Source organism: Phytophthora ramorum (genome assembly GCF_020800215.1).
Source record: "Phytophthora ramorum isolate Pr-102 chromosome Unknown Phyram_PR-102_s0009, whole genome shotgun sequence".
Classification (NCBI taxonomy): domain Eukaryota; phylum Oomycota; class Peronosporomycetes; order Peronosporales; family Peronosporaceae; genus Phytophthora; species Phytophthora ramorum.
The window spans coordinates 1,504,487-1,523,321 of NW_027150655.1; the positions used below are offsets into that span (position 1 = coordinate 1,504,487).

Genomic DNA, 18,835 nt, shown 5'->3' on the forward strand with positions numbered 1-18,835 from the left:
GATGAATCTATCCCTCTCCGCCTCATTTTTCGCTTCGGCCGTTTCCGCAGAGAGTCGCTTCACTTCGAGCGCCGCAGCTTCTTTCAGGACTCGACTGCGCGAGGGCCTCGTGGGCGACCGACGTCGACCCACCACGAAGATGGCCGCAGTTCCTGTCCGAGACGGCAGCATAACTGTAGGCGTCGTTGTTGAGGTTGATGCTGCCTCCAGTAATGGCCAAGGTGACTGTACCGTGAGCGAAGAAGCCATGGCGCTAGAGCTCGACCTGGTGTGGCGTCGACGCCGCCGAAAGAATTGTGAACGAGAAAAACGAAGTCTTGCAAGTTGCCGTGGAAAGCATTTGCCAGTGGCAAGTTGCCACCAGATCTGGCGCATCCGAGGCACTTCAACGTGTACCGTGTACCTATGATGGCTATATTTTTGCGTTAATTTTTCGCATTAGCGCACCTGTTAGCACACGATGCATTCCAAAACCTGTAGACGAACAAGAAGTGCTGTTGACGGCAGCAATATTTGTTTATATATTGACATGTACTGCGTTGCGCTGCTGCCTGGGGCTGGTTTCCTGCGGCCAGCTCTTATACCTATGACTAAATAATTCGTTTTTTCGCTATCAACTATCTATCTCGGCGCACACCGCGCTGGTTCACTGACGATGGTGTGCGCGCTCCTTATACTAAAATTCTGCGTCCGACACGTTCGGGTACTCCAACTTCGCGCCGCCCGGATCTGGGTCTGGAGAAGCCGCGGCGGCGCCGCGCCTTCAAACGTTGACAAACGACGGCGACCGGAAGTACTGCGGCGCGCTGCAATGTACGATCGGGAGGGCGTCGCTCTGTTCCTCGTCGCTACTGAAGAGCAGTGCCTCCAGGATCTCCAGGTCCTGTTGGTTGAACAGCGGGAGGTTTGGCGTCGGCTGCTGCTGTGGTGGCTGTGGCTGCTGCATCTCCATAACTTGGTAGGCCTGCATGGGCATGCTCATACTGATAGACATGTTGGGCGGTGACACAGGCTTGGCACCGACGGGGCTGTGCATGGCGGGGCCGCGCTGCATTCTGCTGTTGTAGTGGAAGTTCTGTCCTGCAGCCATGGCGGAGGCCGAGCTGCTGTGTGCCCGCTGCATCTGCTGCGCCTGTTGCTGACGCTGTAGTTCCTTCTGCTGCTGCTTCAAGACGCGTCGCCGGTGGTCCAGGCGCATCTGGTTGCGGTTGGCCTTCTCGCGGTGCATGGCGCAGAACTTGTGCAGGCCGCCGCTCTTCTTGTGCGTACGCTCATTCTCGCAGCGCTTGCTCGAGTACTGGCAGCGCAACTCCTCGGGCACAGGCGCTGGGCTGTTGCTGCCGCTGAGCTGGCCCGAGAACGAAGTCTCCGTAAGATCCACGGCGAATCTGTCCGTCATGTCGAGCTGTAGTGCGAGAATGGCCGCTTCGTGTGCGAGCTGTCACTTGCACTGGGTAATTTGAGTTGTGAGCTGTAGATGAGCTTGTGTCTCCTCAACAGGAGCGTTGGACAAGCGTAAGCGCCTGCAATGTCATAGCGCGCGGAAGACGCATACAGGCAGGCGTGGAGCCACCATAACGTCATGTGCAGAACAATCCAGCGGAATATTTGCACTGTGAATCCAGAAGTTTAAACGGCTTTTCCTTCTCTCTCATTGGTCAATAGGATATACCATCACTCATTTGTCTGAAAATGAGTGATGGTCTGTCAGTTCTGGCCAATCAGAATACGCGAAATATCGGTAAACGTCCGGAATTGCGTGGTGTGCGCCACATCATTTCGCAGTGAGAAAATTCGAGACGCCGAACGGCGTTCCCATCTCCCGCCACCTTGTCGCAGGGCCCAAGCGTGCAAATGGGTCTCGGTGCCAGACGTATATGGGCGACACCGGTATCTGCATGGCTGCTTGCTAGTGGAATGATAGGAGTTCTCTTAAAATTTGCTGCTTCAAATTGGGTAGTACCTTTTACTACTGTAGTAAAAAATTATCAGCCTCCAAAAACTGCGAGCGTGTCGATACAGACGAGAGCAAGAATGTTGGCGGCTCAGTCTTCGAGAAAGCGCGAAAGCTAGCGACCATGACTCGTAATCAGCCACGTCCTTAATATTTGGTTTAGAAGGTGTCTGCACTTGGGCTCTATATGTTCTCACAATGTACATGTCTCAGTATCGGGAGTTTATCTATTCATACAGGGTTTGAGGTGGATTTTCCGGGCCTTCATTGCCACTGCATCTCAAGATCAAATTTCAGCGAAGGGTGGTCTCGGTGGTAGCGGTTTGTCTGCATTGACATCGTCGAGAGGCGAACAGCAGTGTTGTCATGCAGATGTGAGTGAAACCATGTTGTTACGGGCAACTTCAACGTACTCGCACAAATCCTGCTGCAGCTGGGGACATGGGCCCGTATGGGACCCGGATTCCGTCTTGCGGCTGCGCTAGCCAGGCAAGTTTCTTTGGCTCCGCTTTCACTAGCCATCAGGCAACAGCGTTGGGGATCCCGACTCAAACAAGCATGGCCAGTCAAGTCTTGAACCGAATAGTGCCACTATCCATTCAACGGTTATTTTCGCTACGAAATGAGCGAGCCGGAGCCATGTCTTGGTGGCTGAAGCGATGAGTCAGCGCTTCAACGTATTCGGTCCCGCAATCGTTGTCTCGCAGTGGTCTCTCAGTCTCCCACGGGCCGCGAAATGTCCTCGATGCGTATGCTCATTGCATAAAATCATTGTCATCATCTGGCCAATGGTGCTGCCACTCTATGGATCTTGCGGTGGTCAGCTCTACCAGTTCAGCCTCGGAGCAGGCTGTAAGCTTAACGCAATGTGACGACATTCCGCAACGGGGACTGGCGCTGTGGTCGGAGCCCGTCTGGGTGGAAGAAGTCCTCGTGCTTCGACGATGAGGTGACAGCGGCGTATGAGCGTTGCTCATTGAGCAACTGCTAAGAGGGTGTAAAGAGAAAAAGGTATAATAGCGATTGGGCGTCTTGGGAAAGACTTCCACTTTATTGTCACTGTCAATGTAAGACATGCAGGCAAAACGGCGAGCACGGGGGTGCCTCGGGAGTGTTTCTGTTTGTTGCGGTGCTAAATTACTCTATGCGGAACGATGAACAAAACGAGTGTGGGGCGGTCACTTCGCCGCGGACGAGATCATCCGTCCTACAGCGACAAGTTACCGGAAAGCATGCCCGGTGCCGGATAAGTGCCCATGGGCATACCCACCGGGTAGCTCGTCATACCGTCACTGGGGATTACGAAGTCCTCGTCGTCCTCGTCGTCAAAGAGCATGACCTCGAGCATCATCACTTCCTCGTGCGAGAGGTTGCAAAGCGGCTCCTTCGGCTCCATCATATTCGTGACGGTGTTGTACTCCATGGGCGCCTGTGTCGCGTCCAGGAAGCGTTTCTTGCGCTCGACCATTTGCTGGCGAATGAGGCGGCGCTTCTGTTGCATGCGTTGCTGATTCACGTTGGCCTTCTTGCGGTGAAAATCGCAAAGCTTGTGCAAGTCGCCGTTGTCCTTCACGGCGCGGTGGTTGTTGCAGAGCTTGCTGGGGTACGAGCAGCGCACCTCCGTGGGGAGCAATGCGGCGGCCTGCTTGTTGTCGGCAGCGGTAGTAGTCGTGGCGGCGTTGGTGGTCGACATGGTTGAATGTGCTTGGCTGTTTGGGTTGTTGTTTGCGGTGGTAACCTATGCTCGTCGGCGAGATCGGTTCGTGCGTTTGTCAAATGCGTGGTCGAAGGCAAATTGAGTAGTGGGGATCCGAGACGCTGTCTTTATTGTTCTGGGCGCTTCGCCAGTCTAGGCGTTCGCTTGTCGTAGACGCAACTCGGCACCAACTGGAGCCGGCTACAGACCACCGCTACTGCACCAAGAGTAACGACGACGTATCGACCGATGCGAGGGCAGCCTCAAGCCCAAACGTACTCTACTGAACCGGCGGCTCCAAGCTTCCGCGATTTTTGGGCAGTCAAGTTGCCGTCCAGAGATATTCTTGCTCGCTTTGAGCCCCCTCGACGTTAGTCACTGGGCCTGAAGCCGGTCCTCTTGTTGGCAGCATTGCCCTTGCCAATGACAGTGCGGCTTGTAAAGAAGTCGCCAGCGCTTCTCAATAGGAGGCGAAGCGGTGTAACGGAGACTGTCTCCGCTTACCCGTTCGCGGGGAAAGCGACCGCAAGGTGCTGGCTGGCGAGTGCTCAGCGCACTGGCATGCACGTACACGGCCGGGCATATGGGCGGGGCTGAGCTCTTTTCGCAGACGCTGAAAAGTTCATCATGATGGTCATCCACCGACGAAAAATGTATTCGGGCCGCAGCACCTGAGCAGCATTTTTTGTTATTATTGTGCTTCGCGGATGTCATGCGGACGATAGCTTCTGCAGTGGCGCTGCATCACCAACCAATACCAAATACCAATTGGTATTTGGGCACACCGGCTCGCTCTGCTACGAAAGACCTTGATCTCTCCGAAAGGGGCCAGCTAGCGACAGTTCGATTTCGAACGCTCCGCGCCAAGAGCGACTTGACCAGGTGGAGGTGAGCAGTAGGACACTAGTGGTTGCCAGCAGCGACTCTCTCCAAGCAGCCCCAACTGTGTGGATGTCGATGCTACCGTTTGCCGCCTCGCCGGGCCGAAGTTCGCAGCTCCAGGGCGGAGTCAAGCACGCGGTGCCGCCGCGAACGGGCTGTCCGCACAATGGCAACTAACCACCATGTCACTTGCCATGTCTTCGTTCCTATATCCCGACTCAAATCAGCGGAGGAGCAAACCATGGCCACGCGCCAAGTTTTTTGGCACGACATTCTGCAGGAGTACCGCCCTGCCTTCGTATCGGTGCGGCGCTCGCTTGCCCTTTCGTGGCATTTCCTGATTCATTACTACTCCACCGGGTCCCGAAGAGTTCGGACGCTGCGGAGTGTGTGCGCGACTTGAGGCAAAAGCAACTAAAAACTACATCAACGCGAGTACGAACAGCCCCTACACATTGCATCTCGGACAGGGTTTCTAAACCCGTTTTGTCACACCACTGTAAAAAGCGCACGAGGCTGCAATGAAGCCGCTACAAGCTTGGCTGCATCTTCGCCTCTAGCGAGCATATTTTCTCGGCACGAGTACGGTTGGATGCACTTTAACTGGCATACTTTGATGTCCGTCTCACTGTATGGTTGCAATTGACAACCATAGAGTGAGACATTGTAAAGTTGACAACACTGCCAACAAGCCATGAGAGGCGGCAATCGTCAGCTCTGCTTGCTTCGTGTGCATCGCGCGCGTATGCATCCGAAGCAAGTGCGAAAGGGTCAGTAGTGGGAGCGCTAATTGTGCATACCTCCGATCCTATGTCGTTATGCTGTTCGTTTCAGGTCATTTACAGCTACAACGATGCGGGTGGTGTAGCATAACACAGCTCGGTGCGTGCGCCGTTATTGAGCGAGTAACTCGCTGCAGCCATCGGTGAGGTGCCTTCAACTGGCGCTGCCAAATTAATATTGTTTCTGGGATCTACAGCTCGTCCACAATAGCGGCAAACACGTGGTCTTATCTTCGACCAGGTAGCTCCGCTATAGATAACTGGGGTGAGGCATTGCTCCTATTCAGGAGATGACAGCTCCGCCAACTACTGGTAGCTGGATACTCTCGCGTTCGCTGATCGCGCGATTTCTGATTGGCCATTCACTTCAACTTACCGTCGCCCCTTCGTAACGAGTCCTGCGTGCCGGTCGACGACCCAAGAGGTGGTATGCATGCCAAGGCGAAAGGAGGAGCCCACAAGTTATGGACCATAACCCTCTTCGCATCGTCTTCGATCCAGAGTGTAAGCCACATTGTGCACGGGTGTGCTTGGTTGGATACCTCTGGAGGAGAGCGGCGCAGCTCGAATGTGTTCGGAAATAATGGCCTCGTGACGGTCGATCTCTTTCTACATAACAGAAGGCAAGGAGAGCTTCAACCACACCCCAAATGCTCACAACTTCTTACTGAAGTGGCTTGAGAGAAGCACAGACGACTAAGTATATGTTAACGGCTACATGTACTAGTACCTTGTACGCGCCTCTGGTCTTTATTCACTGCGCAGGCGTCATCTCTCGCTCAGATGAAACAGGTTATCCACAACACCGCTCAATCGTAGCTGAGTGAGAACATGCTACATTATCTGAGCTCTATGTTGGAGGGGCTGATGCCGCATCTGCATTAATCGCTGCGTTTCTGGTTGAGCCTGGGTGAACTTGTTCAATACGAGCAATTGGCATTTACCAACATAAATGTCGGTATCCTACACAAATCGTCATTCTTATGGCGATAATAGACCTGCGAAAGTGGGTTGGCTGGCTTGTTTTGGATGGCACCTTTCGCCTGCCACTCTGCTTCATCGCGTAAAGGTGGTTGAAATGTTCCCGACAAGCCACGTTGTGGCCGTTGAACTTCTGTCTATTGTTATCGTGCAGAGGTTTTCGGGGCATTATGCACAATCCCTTGATGCTTGTATTTGTTGCTCTACTGGGCAGGCCCTTTCGGGTCGTCGCCATAGCAGCACATTGCAATTAGCCCCACTCCAACCAAGCCACCAAGCTTACCCTGCAAGCGTTACTACAATGACCTCAACATCACTGTGCGCGAACACTCTCACGGATGTGACAACTACGACCTCCATATTTGAGATTCTCTTCAAGCAGAAAGAGAGTCTGAGTAATCCGGAGGAAGAGGAAGACTCGAGTTTGACCAAAGACACGGAGATCGAGCAACAACTTTCACTGCCAGTCAAGCAACCAACGCTGCTCGGTGACCTTCATCTTCTTCAGCAGCTAACACAACAACTCCAGTCTGCATCATTGAGTACTGCAAGCAACAACCACGAAGATGACGAGGGTGATGCAGCGCGATCCGCAACAAATACTGAGACGGAGAATCTCGCTAATTTGTACTGCCGCCGAGCTGCAGCACTTCTGGCGTTTGTTGACTACGACGCCTCCACGGCAGTCCCTCTAGACATTCTAGCCTCTGGTCCATCGGCAACCACTGTAAGCGACGAAGCGAACCAAGCAGCACCAATGCTAGAGGCTATTCGTCAGGCACTTCAAGACTCTCAGGCTGCAGCAGCTCTTACATTGAACAACGCCACAATTGCGGAGGCTCACTTACTGTCGGCGTATTGTTCGCGTAGTTTGGGAGAGCTTGCGCACGCTTGCGCTTTCACAGCCCTAGCAGCAGCGGCATTACCGGAAAGCAGTGCGATCACAAGCTTGGCTGAGCAACTGGACGTTGAAGCACGAGCCGATAGTGCTAACCTTTTGCCCAAGTTACGAATGACTTCTGCGGCAATATCGATGATGGCGACTAGCAGCTCTGTCCAAGTAGCTATGGACCAACACGAAGATGATGGAGACAACAACGACCAGCCCGAGCAAAGGGCGACCAAGCAGCCTGCAGTCGCTTCGACACTGACGCCAACTGAGCACAGCTCGTTCTGGAACCAGATAGCGACACATTTTCAGGTTCTCGAAGAAGGAGCTCGTTCGACTTGGCTGGAGAAACTCGAGCATCTCATGCACCTAAACATTCACCACCGTTGTGCTTTACCCGCAGAAGTGCGTCAATTGGACGCAGCTCTTCAGACGGCTCTTGCAACGCTAGCGCTGCTTCTTCAGAGCAGTATCGCGTGCTCAGCGCTTGGTCTCGACATGGCAGACGACGCCGCCGTTCGAACGGTCGAGAAGCTCACTCAAGCTGCTTCAACTTCCTCGCAAACCCTGGTGCAGAACCGCACAGCGAGGAAATGGATTGTGCACACTTGGGCTCCCGCTGTACGCCGCGCTGCGGAGTCGGCGTCTACCTCGTCACTCGCTGACTTGTCCAGTGACGTTTTACTGATGTTGGCGCGACTACTACAAGCATCAGGGAGCTGGAGGCGATGCACTGCAATGGCTCACAGCTTGGCATACGCAGAGATGGGCTTTGAGCTTGCAAAGCACTTTAACGGTAACAACTCGGACTCTGCGGTGTGGTCACGTCTGGAGATGCAGTGCGCTGAAGCCCACGCCACAGCATTGTTACAACGCACCACGGGCTACGAGAAAGCACTGAAGACCTTTCGTGAAAGCCTGCAGGCGGCGCTCCATGTCGGGGATCGGGAATACGAGCTGAGAGCACGTGTGCACGTCGCTAAGACACTTCAACTAATGGAAGAACCCGAGATCGCGCACGCTGAGCTCGTGCAGGTACTAACACGCAGCCGAGCTCTAAAGGATGTGCACATTGAAGCGATGGCGGAGTACGAGATGGGTGAGCACTTTGTTCAAACAGAGGACCTTGAGGAAGCTCAGCAGCACTTCCACGCGGCGCAGACGCTGTGTAACCGCACTGGGAACTGCGGCAGCGCCTGGCGACCGCGCTCAATCCAGCAGGCAATCGCCTTTTACGCACGTCTGCGGCCTACCGTGCGTCGCGGGGCCATGCGTTGCAGCGTCTCAACACTCTTGCGCTCTGTGAATGACGAGGGGGAGGAGGAGGAACAGTCAGAAAATGAAGTCAACGATAATGAGAACAGGGATCAAGAAGATGACGAAATCGAGGAAAGCCAGCGTCCTAAGGCGCGGCGGCAGGCGTTTTGCCTCAAGCACACGTCACCGCAGCCCCGCTCGCTGATGAGCGCGATCATGAACACGGCGGGTAACTCGCTGAGCGGTGGCAAGCCGAAGCGCACAATGGGTTGGCGCGAGTCTGTGTTCGCCACAGCCTGGCCCAGCAGCGTCGGCGATAGCAAGTGAATAGAATGCACGGCGTTGAAGTTTCCTTTGTGTGGATCACACTTTCATTCACACGCTTTCACCCAATCAATTGCTCTTCTACCAAATAGACGATATCACTGGCTAAAAAGCGTAGGCACACGAGCCACTCGGGATCATCGGAAAGCTATATTTGCGCCACCGAATATCTGAAAACATCTCTCCCTCTCATTGGCTGTTTCACTGCACAAAATGTACATATCACGTCACTGCCCCAAGGGGGCTCCCCAAAACGAGCGGCTCTGAACCACAGACACCCAGACACCCAGATTCGCCGCCCCACAGCAGAGCAAGAACGACAGGATGGTCATGATGATTCTCGTCAAGAAGTCGGCGCCCGTGCTCAAGTGCGTACCTCCCCACCGTCTTGTGCAGACGCTGATCTCTCTTCCCATACCCCATGCATGCTCCAGCTCTCTCTGCTGCACTAGCAATCCCCCAGAGAGAGAGAGAGAGAGAGAGAGCTGTCTAGCGTCCTAAAATGACAATATCTAACACTGTTTGCCCCAATCAATAGGACGGTGCAGACCCGCGGCATGGCCACGGAGAAGCAGATTCTGCAGCGCATCACGGCCACGTCCAACATCGCCAAGATCACCAAGTCCATGAAGATGGTGTCGGCCGCCAAGATGCGCGGCGCTGAGAACCGCATGAACGCCGGTCGCCCCTTCACCGCGTGGCTGGACAACGTCAAGGGCTCGCACAACCGCGTGATCGAGACGGACGGCGTGGCCCCCACCGAGGAACTCGAGGGCGACAACCTCTTCGTCGTCGTCTCGTCGGACCGCGGCCTGTGCGGCGGCATCAACTCGGGCATTGCCAAGACCACGCGCAAGCAGATCGCTGGCGTGGAGGACCACTCGCAGGTCTTCGTGATCGGCGACAAGGCCCGCGCCCAGCTGCGTCGCGACCTCGGCGACAACATCCGCGGCAACGTCACGGAGACGTTCGCGTCGCCCCCCAACTTCACGGTGGCCAGCGCCATCGCCGAGGCTGTCGTGGCCACGGCCGCGTCCGAGTCGGAGAAGGTGCACGTCGTGTACAACAAGTTCCAGTCGGCCATCACGTACCTGCCGTCTGTGCGCTCGCTCGCCGTGCAGCCGGACTCGGACGCCTTCGACCTGTACGAGCTCGAGCCCGACAACAAGGACGAGCTGCTCGCCGACCTCAAGGAGTTCGAGATCGCCACGGCCATTTTCCAGGGCATGATCGAGAACTCGACCAGCGAGGAGTCGTCGCGCATGGCGGCCATGGAGAACGCCACCACCAACGCCGAGGACCTCATTGGCTCGCTCACGCTCGTGTACAACAAGGCTCGCCAGGCCCGCATTACCACGGAGCTGATTGAAATTATTTCGGGTGCTGCCTCCCTGGACGGTTAAGCGCGTTCATGAGCCCTGCTGCACAGTGCTGAATCAGGGTGCTGGCAGCGGGTCCGGAACGGAACGGACGAAATAAATCCTCGCGCGCGAGATGAACTTGCTTTCCAGTGTAGCTAGGAGTGAGGGACGGCGGGCGCGAGCTTGAAATCGAGGAAGTACGAGCAACAAGAAGCGTGGTGTCGACGGAAATAAACAGCAAAACCATCTCCTCGACTGCTGCATGTAGTTCTACTTGTGCAGCTCTGCATTATTGAGCCACGTCTGCACTCGCATTAATCTGTGTCTATTTTGTTAAACAAATCCATGGGCGTCAAGCATCATGTTCTTCCTCAACTTTCTGTACGCGAAGATGATAATCATATCGAAGTGTATTTAGCTGCTTTGCCACTGGAGGAGCTAGGTAGAATAGTGTTTGTAGGGTATGGAATAGGGACTCTATGTAGATGCAGGCGACGAAATAGGCATCTATCGCTGCTGTGACACAGCGTGTACGTCTGCCTGCCTGACTAGCAGAGCGCTTGTGGGAGCGACCTCCCTTAGTTTTTGGAGAAGTACTCGGTGACCTTGTCCATGACGAGCCACTGGATACCGTACGACGGACACAGACGAGCAAGACGCGGCACAAGACCCTTATACAGCGCGCCGACGCCTTCCTCCTTGGCGACCACGACCATGGCGTCCACCATGCCCTTGTACTTGCCGCCAGCACCAGCAGCAGTCTCCTGCGCCATAAGACGAGTCTTCACCACATCCATGGGGCAGTTAATGCACGGGCCAGGGATAGCACCGATCATACCCGTAAGCCCGCTCTTCCACGCCGGCAGCGAGTCGCCGTCCTGGAGCTTCCACACGTGCTTTTTGATGAAGTTGTTGGACCAGAAGCTGCAGGCCTGGTTCAGTCCCTGACGGCCGATCGTGGGCGCCAGGCCCTTCCAGAGCGCAAGCGGGCCCTCATGCTTGATAACCGTCACGGCAGTGTGCACGGGGCCTTGGTACTTGGGGATCTTTCCCTTGATGATGTCCTGGCCCTGCAGTCGCGTCTTGATGACCTCGAATGGCGTGACAATGAGCACAGCCTCGGTGGCACCCGCCAGCGCGCCAGCAAGGAACTCGTTGGCGCCGCTCACCTGTCCGTTCTGGTCGGCAAGCATGCGGCGGAAAATGGCATTGAAGTAGAAGCGCGTGCCGTTCTTGAGCACGACGTGCACCGTCCAGGGGGTGAAGCCCTTGAACAACCCCTTAGGGCCTTCCGCCGCCACCAGTTTCTTGCCGCAGTCCACCATGCCGCGGTACTGGCCAGTCTTGTCGAGCTGCATGCGGGTCTTAGTCACGTCCAGTGGCGTGAGGATCAGAGCCTCAATAACACCGGACAGCGCACCGCCGAAGAACTTGATGACGGGCGAGACCTTCTTGACCTGGCCGTCCTTGTCGGCGGGCAGCGGCACGCGCAGGCCGCCCTCGCCCACCTCGACGCTAGCCTTCCACCAGTTCTTAGAGAGCTGGCGCACATCCGGGTCCCACAGAAAGTGCTCGAGTGCTGTGGGGGACGCCATCTTGGAGCGCAGCAGCAGGTACAGGTACTTGAAGTCGGCCTCGTGCACGCAGTGAGCGTCACGCGGGTGCAGCTGCTGGATCATGCTCGTGGCCTCCTGCAGCGTGACGGTCACGCCCAGCGCCTGCAGGCCGTTCTGCAGGTCCTCGTCCACGAGGTAGCCCTTGTTCTCCTTGTCGAAGGAGCGGAACGTCTGCACGATGAAGGCGTCGTGCAGTGCGTGGAAGTCCTCGTAGCTCAGCTGGCCCTGGTTCTTCGGGTCCAGGCGCGCCATGAGCCGCCCCACGTCGTCCGCCGACAGCTTGACGCCGGCCACGCGCAGGCCGCGCTGGATGTCGAGCGCGTCCACCTTGCCATCCATATCGATGTCCACGCGCGCGAAGGCCTCGCGCAGCAGCTGATCCACCGTCACGCGCGAGTTGCGGCGCACGAGCTTGGCGCGCTGCTCGGCTTTGACTTGCTGCGGCTTGGGGGCACTAGCGTCCGCCATGATTCAGGTGAGTGCGGAGGAGGAGGCGAGAGGGAGAATGAAGCTGTGTTTGGGTGGTTGCTGCTTGGAGGCTCTGTGAAACCGCAGCTTGTATGCTAATTTCGAGATACTGGTACGCCGTACCTGTTGGGCTTTGCACGGATTTGACGATGGGGAAGCTCGCGAGGTGCTTTCACGAAGGTATACTTGGGGCAAGTCAACTGCGGTCGGCGAAGTGCCGGTGGTGACTGCGTTTCTGCCTGCAACTGAGGCAAGTCGGGCGTGGGGATGCAAGCGCACGCTGCGTCTACGGCGCTTGTTGCGAGATTGTCACATTCGGGGCTCGGAGCTGATGGCGGCGAGGCGCCACATCGTTGCCGGCACACGACTGCACATCCTGTCGGAAAGCTTTTCTGCTTGGAGCGCAGCAGCCGCGCCGGCAGTGCACGCCGCCAGCAATCCACTCGGAAGCAGACCGAGCCATTCGCTTACGACGGATGCCAAAGGCGGCGTGCTTTTCGAGATCGATGCATGTCATGTTGCAATGCGGTGTCTCCTGCTTTAACAATGAGTGTGTCACGATGGGGACCATTCGTGGCTGTCTTGCCGGCGATCCGTTTCCCCCCGTACAGTGGTTTATAGATTCCTTGTTAGTTATATTTAGATAGATACTCAACATTGGCATATTGTATGCCCTCTCGGTTGTAATAACATCGTAAATGCGATTCTGAAATATCATCACCTCTTGATAAACATCCGGACGAGCTTGCCTCGACTGCAACTTGCCCACCGTGACGCGGGCGACGAGCTCCGCGGTGGTCGCTGTTGAAGCCTCCCGGGCACTGACCTGTGGGCACGTGCACGCTTCAAGCAGGCAAAAAGGCTTTGCCGACGGTGCGTGGCCCAATTGGCTGGTCGAGCGTCGGAGGACGCTTGAAGCTGCAGCCTCGTCGCAGCTGCATCTGCGCGTGTTCGTCACTTCTTGCATTTCGCGCGGGACAACTGCAACGTCTTTCGTTCAGCACGTGCGGACGTCCCCGCTCCGAAGGCGTGGCATTAGACAACGGGGCGCAGGACGCCGCGTGCTGCAGCAGCTATACATACACAACGACACCAATTGAATCTGAAATGGCACAGCATGCATGAGTCAGAGTGCGTGCTGCGCTACCGAGGTAAGGAGGCGATGTTCATGACGTGCGCAAGAAATGACGAAAACGATAAAATCGTCGTTTCATTAGCGGGCTACATCCATGGTCGAATGACACCGACAGTTCCCTTCGACGATGCCGTCGATACAGATCTCTTGATCGGTTTCCGTGCCGCAACTGATGGTGTTTTTTTGCGTGTGAAGGAGAGGCGACTGCCGCATCCAGGCGGACAATCCCCGACCAACGACGACTGCGGCGCGTATTGTCGCTCTCCCAGTGGCTGCTGGCCAGATTTCCTTCTCCGCGCGGTTGTGCTCGTATTGGTCGGTGTGGCAACTCGTTCGTACTGCTGCGCCAGACTCGGTGACGGCACCAGTCGAATGCGTTCGACTCGCTGTTGATGCTGCTTTGGTTGAGTTTTTCGCTTTCCCCGACTCCGGTCGGATGCAAGCTTTTGAGCCACTGCCGAGTTGGAGGGCGACGCATGCTCGTACACACCATCACAGCCAACCTGGACGAAAACCTTTGGAGTGCGCACCGGGTACTCGTACTCCTCTTCTTCGTAGTCGTCGTTGTCTTCCTGGTTGTCAGAGTACTCCTCGTTGATGAGTTGCTCCTCGTCTCCCCGTCTATTGCTGTATAACGAGGGCGTGTTGGTTCCTCGACTCGAGATCATCTTCAGCTTGGCACTCTGACGATGCTCCTCTTGGGGCTCCTCTTGTGTCTGCGCTTGATTGTCAGGCGTGGCACTTGGCTTGGTAGCGCTATTTCTACGAATGATGAGGTTGCCGCGTAGACGATGCTCGTTGATGAAGTTCTGCAGGTCAGCTTCACGAACGCATTGCCGGGCACACAGTTCCTTTAGCTCCACGTACTTGACGTGTGTTTGCCGCAACTCGTCCTCACGCTGACGCAACCGCTTTTTCAGAAAGACAACAGCGTCAGCCTGCTCGTCTGGCCCGGTCGACCGCTGTTGCTGTTCAGGTGCAGGAATGGGGTCTTCCTTGTGCTGCGATGCTATTACTCCAGCAAACTGCGGGAAGTTAAGCCATGCTTGTTCCAGCAACGCAGACAAATCGACCTTGTCGTCACAGCTCTGCATCGTCTCCTTACTGGTGCTCTTCCAGCGTTCGACCTTGGCCAAAAATTCTTGAAGACGCTTTGTCACATCATCGAGCTCTGCTTTCAGCACCGCTGCCTCCTCACCATCCGAACGTCGGTCGTTTGATATCCCCGCACTTGTCAACTGCTTCAAAGCAGTTTTGAGCTGGTCCTTGTCGTGCTTCAAGCGAGCAATTTTAGTCTCTTGGAGACGGCCTTGCTCTTCTAGGGTCCGGATGTGGTCTGTTTTCTCCTTTTCTAATGTCTCGTTGCGCTCTTCTTGTTCACGTGCTGCCTCCCGATCTTTATTGCTGGTGTCACTTTTTTCCGCAGCGACCCGCGCCTCTAGCGCCTCAAGTCGGTCACGGAGCTCCTGGTTTTTGCCTTGTTCGTCTAGCAACTGAGTCATCTTCTCCAACACCCGCTTCTTCTCTTTCTGCAGCTCTGATTCCAAGCGATCGATCAGTATTGCCTCTCTTCTAGCAGTGGAGGTGGATCTGCCCTTCGGTTCCGGAGTTGGTTCTTCAGAAACTAAGTGACTAACCTTCATCTTCGGAGACCGCTTGGTTCGTCGAGTGCGTGCGTCTGTTGTACTCTCCGACTGAGACACTTGTTCCAGGGGGGCTGGCCGTTGCCTAGATTTACAAGGGGTGGCCTCACTAGACGGTGGCTTCTCATGATGAGATGTCTTGGTGCGCTCAGCAGCACGATCTTGGTCCGTAGAATTGTCTGGCACGCCATCTTCCTCAATGCGCAAGTGGTCCAATTTCAACGAGAGAGTCGGTGTGCTTTTCACGCCATTCCTTGCTGCACTAACGGCGGAGTTCTTGCAACTTCTGACCTGGTTCTCAGCATTTCGTGTCGCCTGTCGCCTGCTCTGTCGTCCAAGTGCAGCGCGTGGACTCTTCTCCTGTCTACTCTCCTCAGAAACCATCGAGGATGCCACAACAACCTTCTCACTCTCGCCATCCGATGAAACATCAGCACCATCTGACATCGACGACAATGACCGCCCAGACGAAGCCGATAGCGAAGGAGCAAACCGCTCGTTGAGTTGCCGATCTACTGGTTGCCGTCCGACCTGTTGCCTCGACATTTTTACCTGCTTGGTCGGCCTCCTTCGGTCCAACTTCTCGTAACCTGTACGTTGTCCATTACCCTGGTTGTCCTCAACGTCACTATCATCTTCAGCCTCCTCCTCACTCTCTCCGTCGTCCGATAACTCCTGAGCCCGATACTGCAGTCTTGGGTTATCCTGTCCAGCTCCGTTGTCCTGTTCGTGTTGCAGCTTCGGCAGCCCCAGCCCCGGTGGACAGTCTTCTCTCGCGCGGATTTCGCCCGACGACAGGAAAACGAACTCCATGGGTCTGTTATTATGTCTGCTAAACGGTACCAGTCTCTGCCGCTCCGCCGACTGGTGGAAATCCGAGCTCTCTCGGCGCAGCACACGCTTGCGCATGCGATGGGGATGTTGCGGGTGAAGCTGCTCGTCTTCTGCAGCCTCTGACGCGGGAGATTGGAGCCGGCGACTGCCCTGCGGCATCAGCAGCTTGCACTGGCGGCCCGAGGCGGCCAAGATCACGTCCTCAGAGCTCTCGAACACGCGCGCGTCCTCCACGCGGCTCAGCATCGCGGACTGAGAACTGCTGCAACCCGAGAAACGGACTGGACGGTCAAGTTGCGCGCGGTTTTTCAAACGTTGTGGAGTGGAGTGGCGTACGTAAACCGTAGTTAGTGGAGATTGATGCACACACCGATTTAACATTAAATAGTTCAAGTCTAGCCAAGACCTTCAGACCCAATCGAGTGGCATTTGTGAAGGAGCACTGACTTATCTGGTTGGACTCGTTCTTTCAAGAGCAAATTGGTTACTGAAACGATGCATGTTGCTCACGATTCAACTGGTTGCGTTTCGTTCACAGCTTTTCATGCATCTGTACCTGGCCGCTTCGCCAACACGACAACTTCCGACTGCTCCAGCAACTACCTGAATCAACATTAGCGTCCGTTTCCACAATATTCGTCAGCCTAACTACCCTAGCTTCCTTGAGCGCGTGCGGCTGGTCTGGCGCTGGCACACTGCCAGATAGTCTCCGCCCTCGGCCATCTCAAAGCCAAGGCCAGGGCCACAGCAACGTGGCATTCATAATAATAAGGTGGGGTGTATTGTATTAACCTTTCAGTCCCCGAACTCTAATAAATCAATGGTGGTCTTGCTTGAGCACGTCCAAGATGCGCTCGTCCGAGACTCGCTGGAAAAGGTCATATCACTCATAACTGCGGTCATAGCGACCCCTGTTTAGCAATCCTCAAACGTGTTGAGCCAGAACTGCAGTGCCCTACAGCTGGACGCGTGACAAGACCAAGCAGGAGTTTTTGCTGTCGAGCCTGCATTGCGTTGAAGTTGGCTACCAGTAGTCGGCGGTCGGTCTGCGTTTTACGCGCAAAAACAAGTAACAGTGGTTCGTGAAGAACGTCACGACGGGGGGTGGGGGGTCATTGTCGGCGGTGCTGTCTTTTTGCTCGCCGTCCCTGCATTCACCCTGCCGCTGTGGGGCTCTCGGCTTGGCACTTGCAGGCTTGTTGGCATCGTGCTCTGTTCGCTAACAGCATCGGAACATTAGACACCTCGGTCGGCTGCTCGCCAGGTATTAAACGGTGCTCAAACTTTGAGCACCAGCGCCTCGATGCCGATATCAATCAACGCCCACTCAGCAACGAACAAAGACAACAGACACGGATACTGATCTTACCAATGAGGATATCATGACCACGGCACGGCAGCACAGTTTGTCAGGCTGGACCAGTTGCAGAGGACGAGAGGTATACAGAGCAGCTCGATCGGTCGCGAGAGTTCCGAGTCACGCGGTGGCAGCGTTTCTCGGTGCAGCGACAAGCAGGCGGCTTCGCTCAGACCCTCGGTTCAAGCAGCCCGACGGGTTCCATGGATGCCCACACCAAACAACAGTAGCGGGTATCTTGGTATGAGGTGTTGCTGACGAGCTCTCGTACAATAAATCAGTGGTGTGTGTATTATTTCTCTCGTCAATTCATCTGACCACCCTCCCAGTTAATAATCCATGTGCTCTTCCTCTTCGTCGTCGTCTCCTTTTTTGTATCGATGCGCCCGCTGTCGCCGCCCTAGGTGAAGTTGCGCGCCATAATGTCGTCTCCGTGCGAGACCACCAGTCTGTCGTAGGCCTTGGCCGCGTCTGTGGGCGTCCAGAAGTCGCCGCCCACGATCACGCGGCCGCCCACCTCGAGTTCGGCGCTGTACTTCTTGATCTTGGCGGCGTTGAAGCGCACGCCCAGGAACTCGTTGGCCGCCTCGTTCTCCGTCTCGGCCACATGCACGTCCTCCACGTTGCAGCTCTTGGTGATGGCGCGCAGTGCCGACGTCTGCAGCGGACGCGCGAGCGCGACACCGTTGACGGCCATCTGCCGAGCCGCTTGTCGGCCGAGCGGCACTTGGCTCTGTAGTCGAAGCACGCGGTGCAGAAGCTGGGGGTGCATGTCAGCAGTTGGTCTCAAGCTGAAGTGGTTCTGTGTGTGCGTGCTACCTGAGCTTAGACGCACAGGATTGCTGTAGCTGCGTGCGTGCTAGGCGACCAATTGCGTAATGAACTGCTAGGGTTAGACCAGAAAGAGAATTCGCCGGCGGGTGGAGCGCGCTGCCACTTTTATCTAATCGTGTTGCTGACGCCTGCATCCTATCGCCGAGTTGACGCTCGGAGCAGAGGTGTGCGAAGTGCCTCAAGTCGGCACGAGTTTTCTTCTGGTGCGAGGCGGGGAAAGAAAAGAGAAACGCGGACAAATGCTTTTTATTATTATTTACGATTACCAGAAGTCGCTGTAGGCAACGTCCTTTTTGTAAGTGGAATGTTAAGGTGGTAAGACTGCTGGCACGTTGTCGTTGAGCAGAAGCAACCCTCTGCACCCATAGCGGAAAAGTCAGGCGTTCAGGTCGTATCAGGCTGATTGTGCTCGTTAGAATTGTTCTCGCAGAAAATTGCAGCTGGGTAGATCATGGTGCACTGCTCGGTCATTGATGCGGTCGCGCCGGACGAATTGGAAAAGCTAGACTTATTGTGGTGCAGGAATATGCCCCCCCCCCCCGTGAAGCCATGGGCTGAAATAAATGCCGCCAAAAGGCAATTGAACTCAATGCAAGGGAGATCTCTTTCAAGACGATCTTAAAAAGACGCATGCTAAGTGCAGTAATCGCTATGACGTTACTCTCGCAATCGGACCTCCGAGAATCAGCCAACCGTAGAGGGATGATGGTGGTGGTGGTAGTACATGTAGTGGCACTCTTAAAAATCTCCAGCTATGGCCCCGATTGCAAAAATGTATTACCACCTTAACATTCCACTTACAAAAAGGACGTTGCCTACAGC

General features: G+C 55.5%; 7 protein-coding genes across 7 annotated transcripts; 2 read left to right on the top strand and 5 right to left on the bottom strand.

The window, feature by feature from the left end:
* Nucleotides 1-763: 763 nt before the first annotated feature.
* On the bottom strand, nt 764-1,399 carry KRP23_10165 (uncharacterized protein; the record flags this gene model as incomplete). Its single annotated transcript, XM_067880583.1, has 1 exon — nt 764-1,399. One exon carries the CDS (start codon nt 1,397-1,399, stop codon nt 764-766), a length of 636 nt encoding a protein of 211 aa, XP_067741995.1.
* Nucleotides 1,400-3,161: 1,762 nt separating this feature from the next.
* On the bottom strand, nt 3,162-3,647 carry KRP23_10166 (Secreted protein F2; the record flags this gene model as incomplete). Its single annotated transcript, XM_067880584.1, has 1 exon — nt 3,162-3,647. One exon carries the CDS (start codon nt 3,645-3,647, stop codon nt 3,162-3,164), a length of 486 nt encoding a protein of 161 aa, XP_067741996.1.
* A 2,949-nt stretch (nt 3,648-6,596) lies between these two features.
* Nucleotides 6,597-8,768, top strand: KRP23_10167 (uncharacterized protein; the record flags this gene model as incomplete). The annotated part of the gene is made up of 1 exon (XM_067880586.1): nt 6,597-8,768. One exon carries the CDS (start codon nt 6,597-6,599, stop codon nt 8,766-8,768), a length of 2,172 nt encoding a protein of 723 aa, XP_067741997.1.
* Nucleotides 8,769-9,089: 321 nt separating this feature from the next.
* KRP23_10168 (ATP synthase subunit gamma, mitochondrial) lies at nt 9,090-10,168 on the top strand (the record flags this gene model as incomplete). The annotated part of the gene is made up of 2 exons (XM_067880587.1): nt 9,090-9,133; nt 9,304-10,168. The coding sequence occupies 2 exons, from the start codon at nt 9,090-9,092 to the stop codon at nt 10,166-10,168; spliced, it is 909 nt and encodes a 302-aa protein (XP_067741998.1).
* Nucleotides 10,169-10,704: 536 nt separating this feature from the next.
* Nucleotides 10,705-12,210, bottom strand: KRP23_10169 (Mitochondrial succinate-fumarate transporter 1; the record flags this gene model as incomplete). Its single annotated transcript, XM_067880588.1, has 1 exon — nt 10,705-12,210. One exon carries the CDS (start codon nt 12,208-12,210, stop codon nt 10,705-10,707), a length of 1,506 nt encoding a protein of 501 aa, XP_067741999.1.
* Nucleotides 12,211-13,431: 1,221 nt separating this feature from the next.
* KRP23_10170 (uncharacterized protein) lies at nt 13,432-16,068 on the bottom strand (the record flags this gene model as incomplete). Its single annotated transcript, XM_067880589.1, has 1 exon — nt 13,432-16,068. One exon carries the CDS (start codon nt 16,066-16,068, stop codon nt 13,432-13,434), a length of 2,637 nt encoding a protein of 878 aa, XP_067742000.1.
* Nucleotides 16,069-17,579: 1,511 nt separating this feature from the next.
* On the bottom strand, nt 17,580-17,951 carry KRP23_10171 (uncharacterized protein; the record flags this gene model as incomplete). Its single annotated transcript, XM_067880590.1, has 1 exon — nt 17,580-17,951. One exon carries the CDS (start codon nt 17,949-17,951, stop codon nt 17,580-17,582), a length of 372 nt encoding a protein of 123 aa, XP_067742001.1.
* Nucleotides 17,952-18,835: the final 884 nt, after the last annotated feature.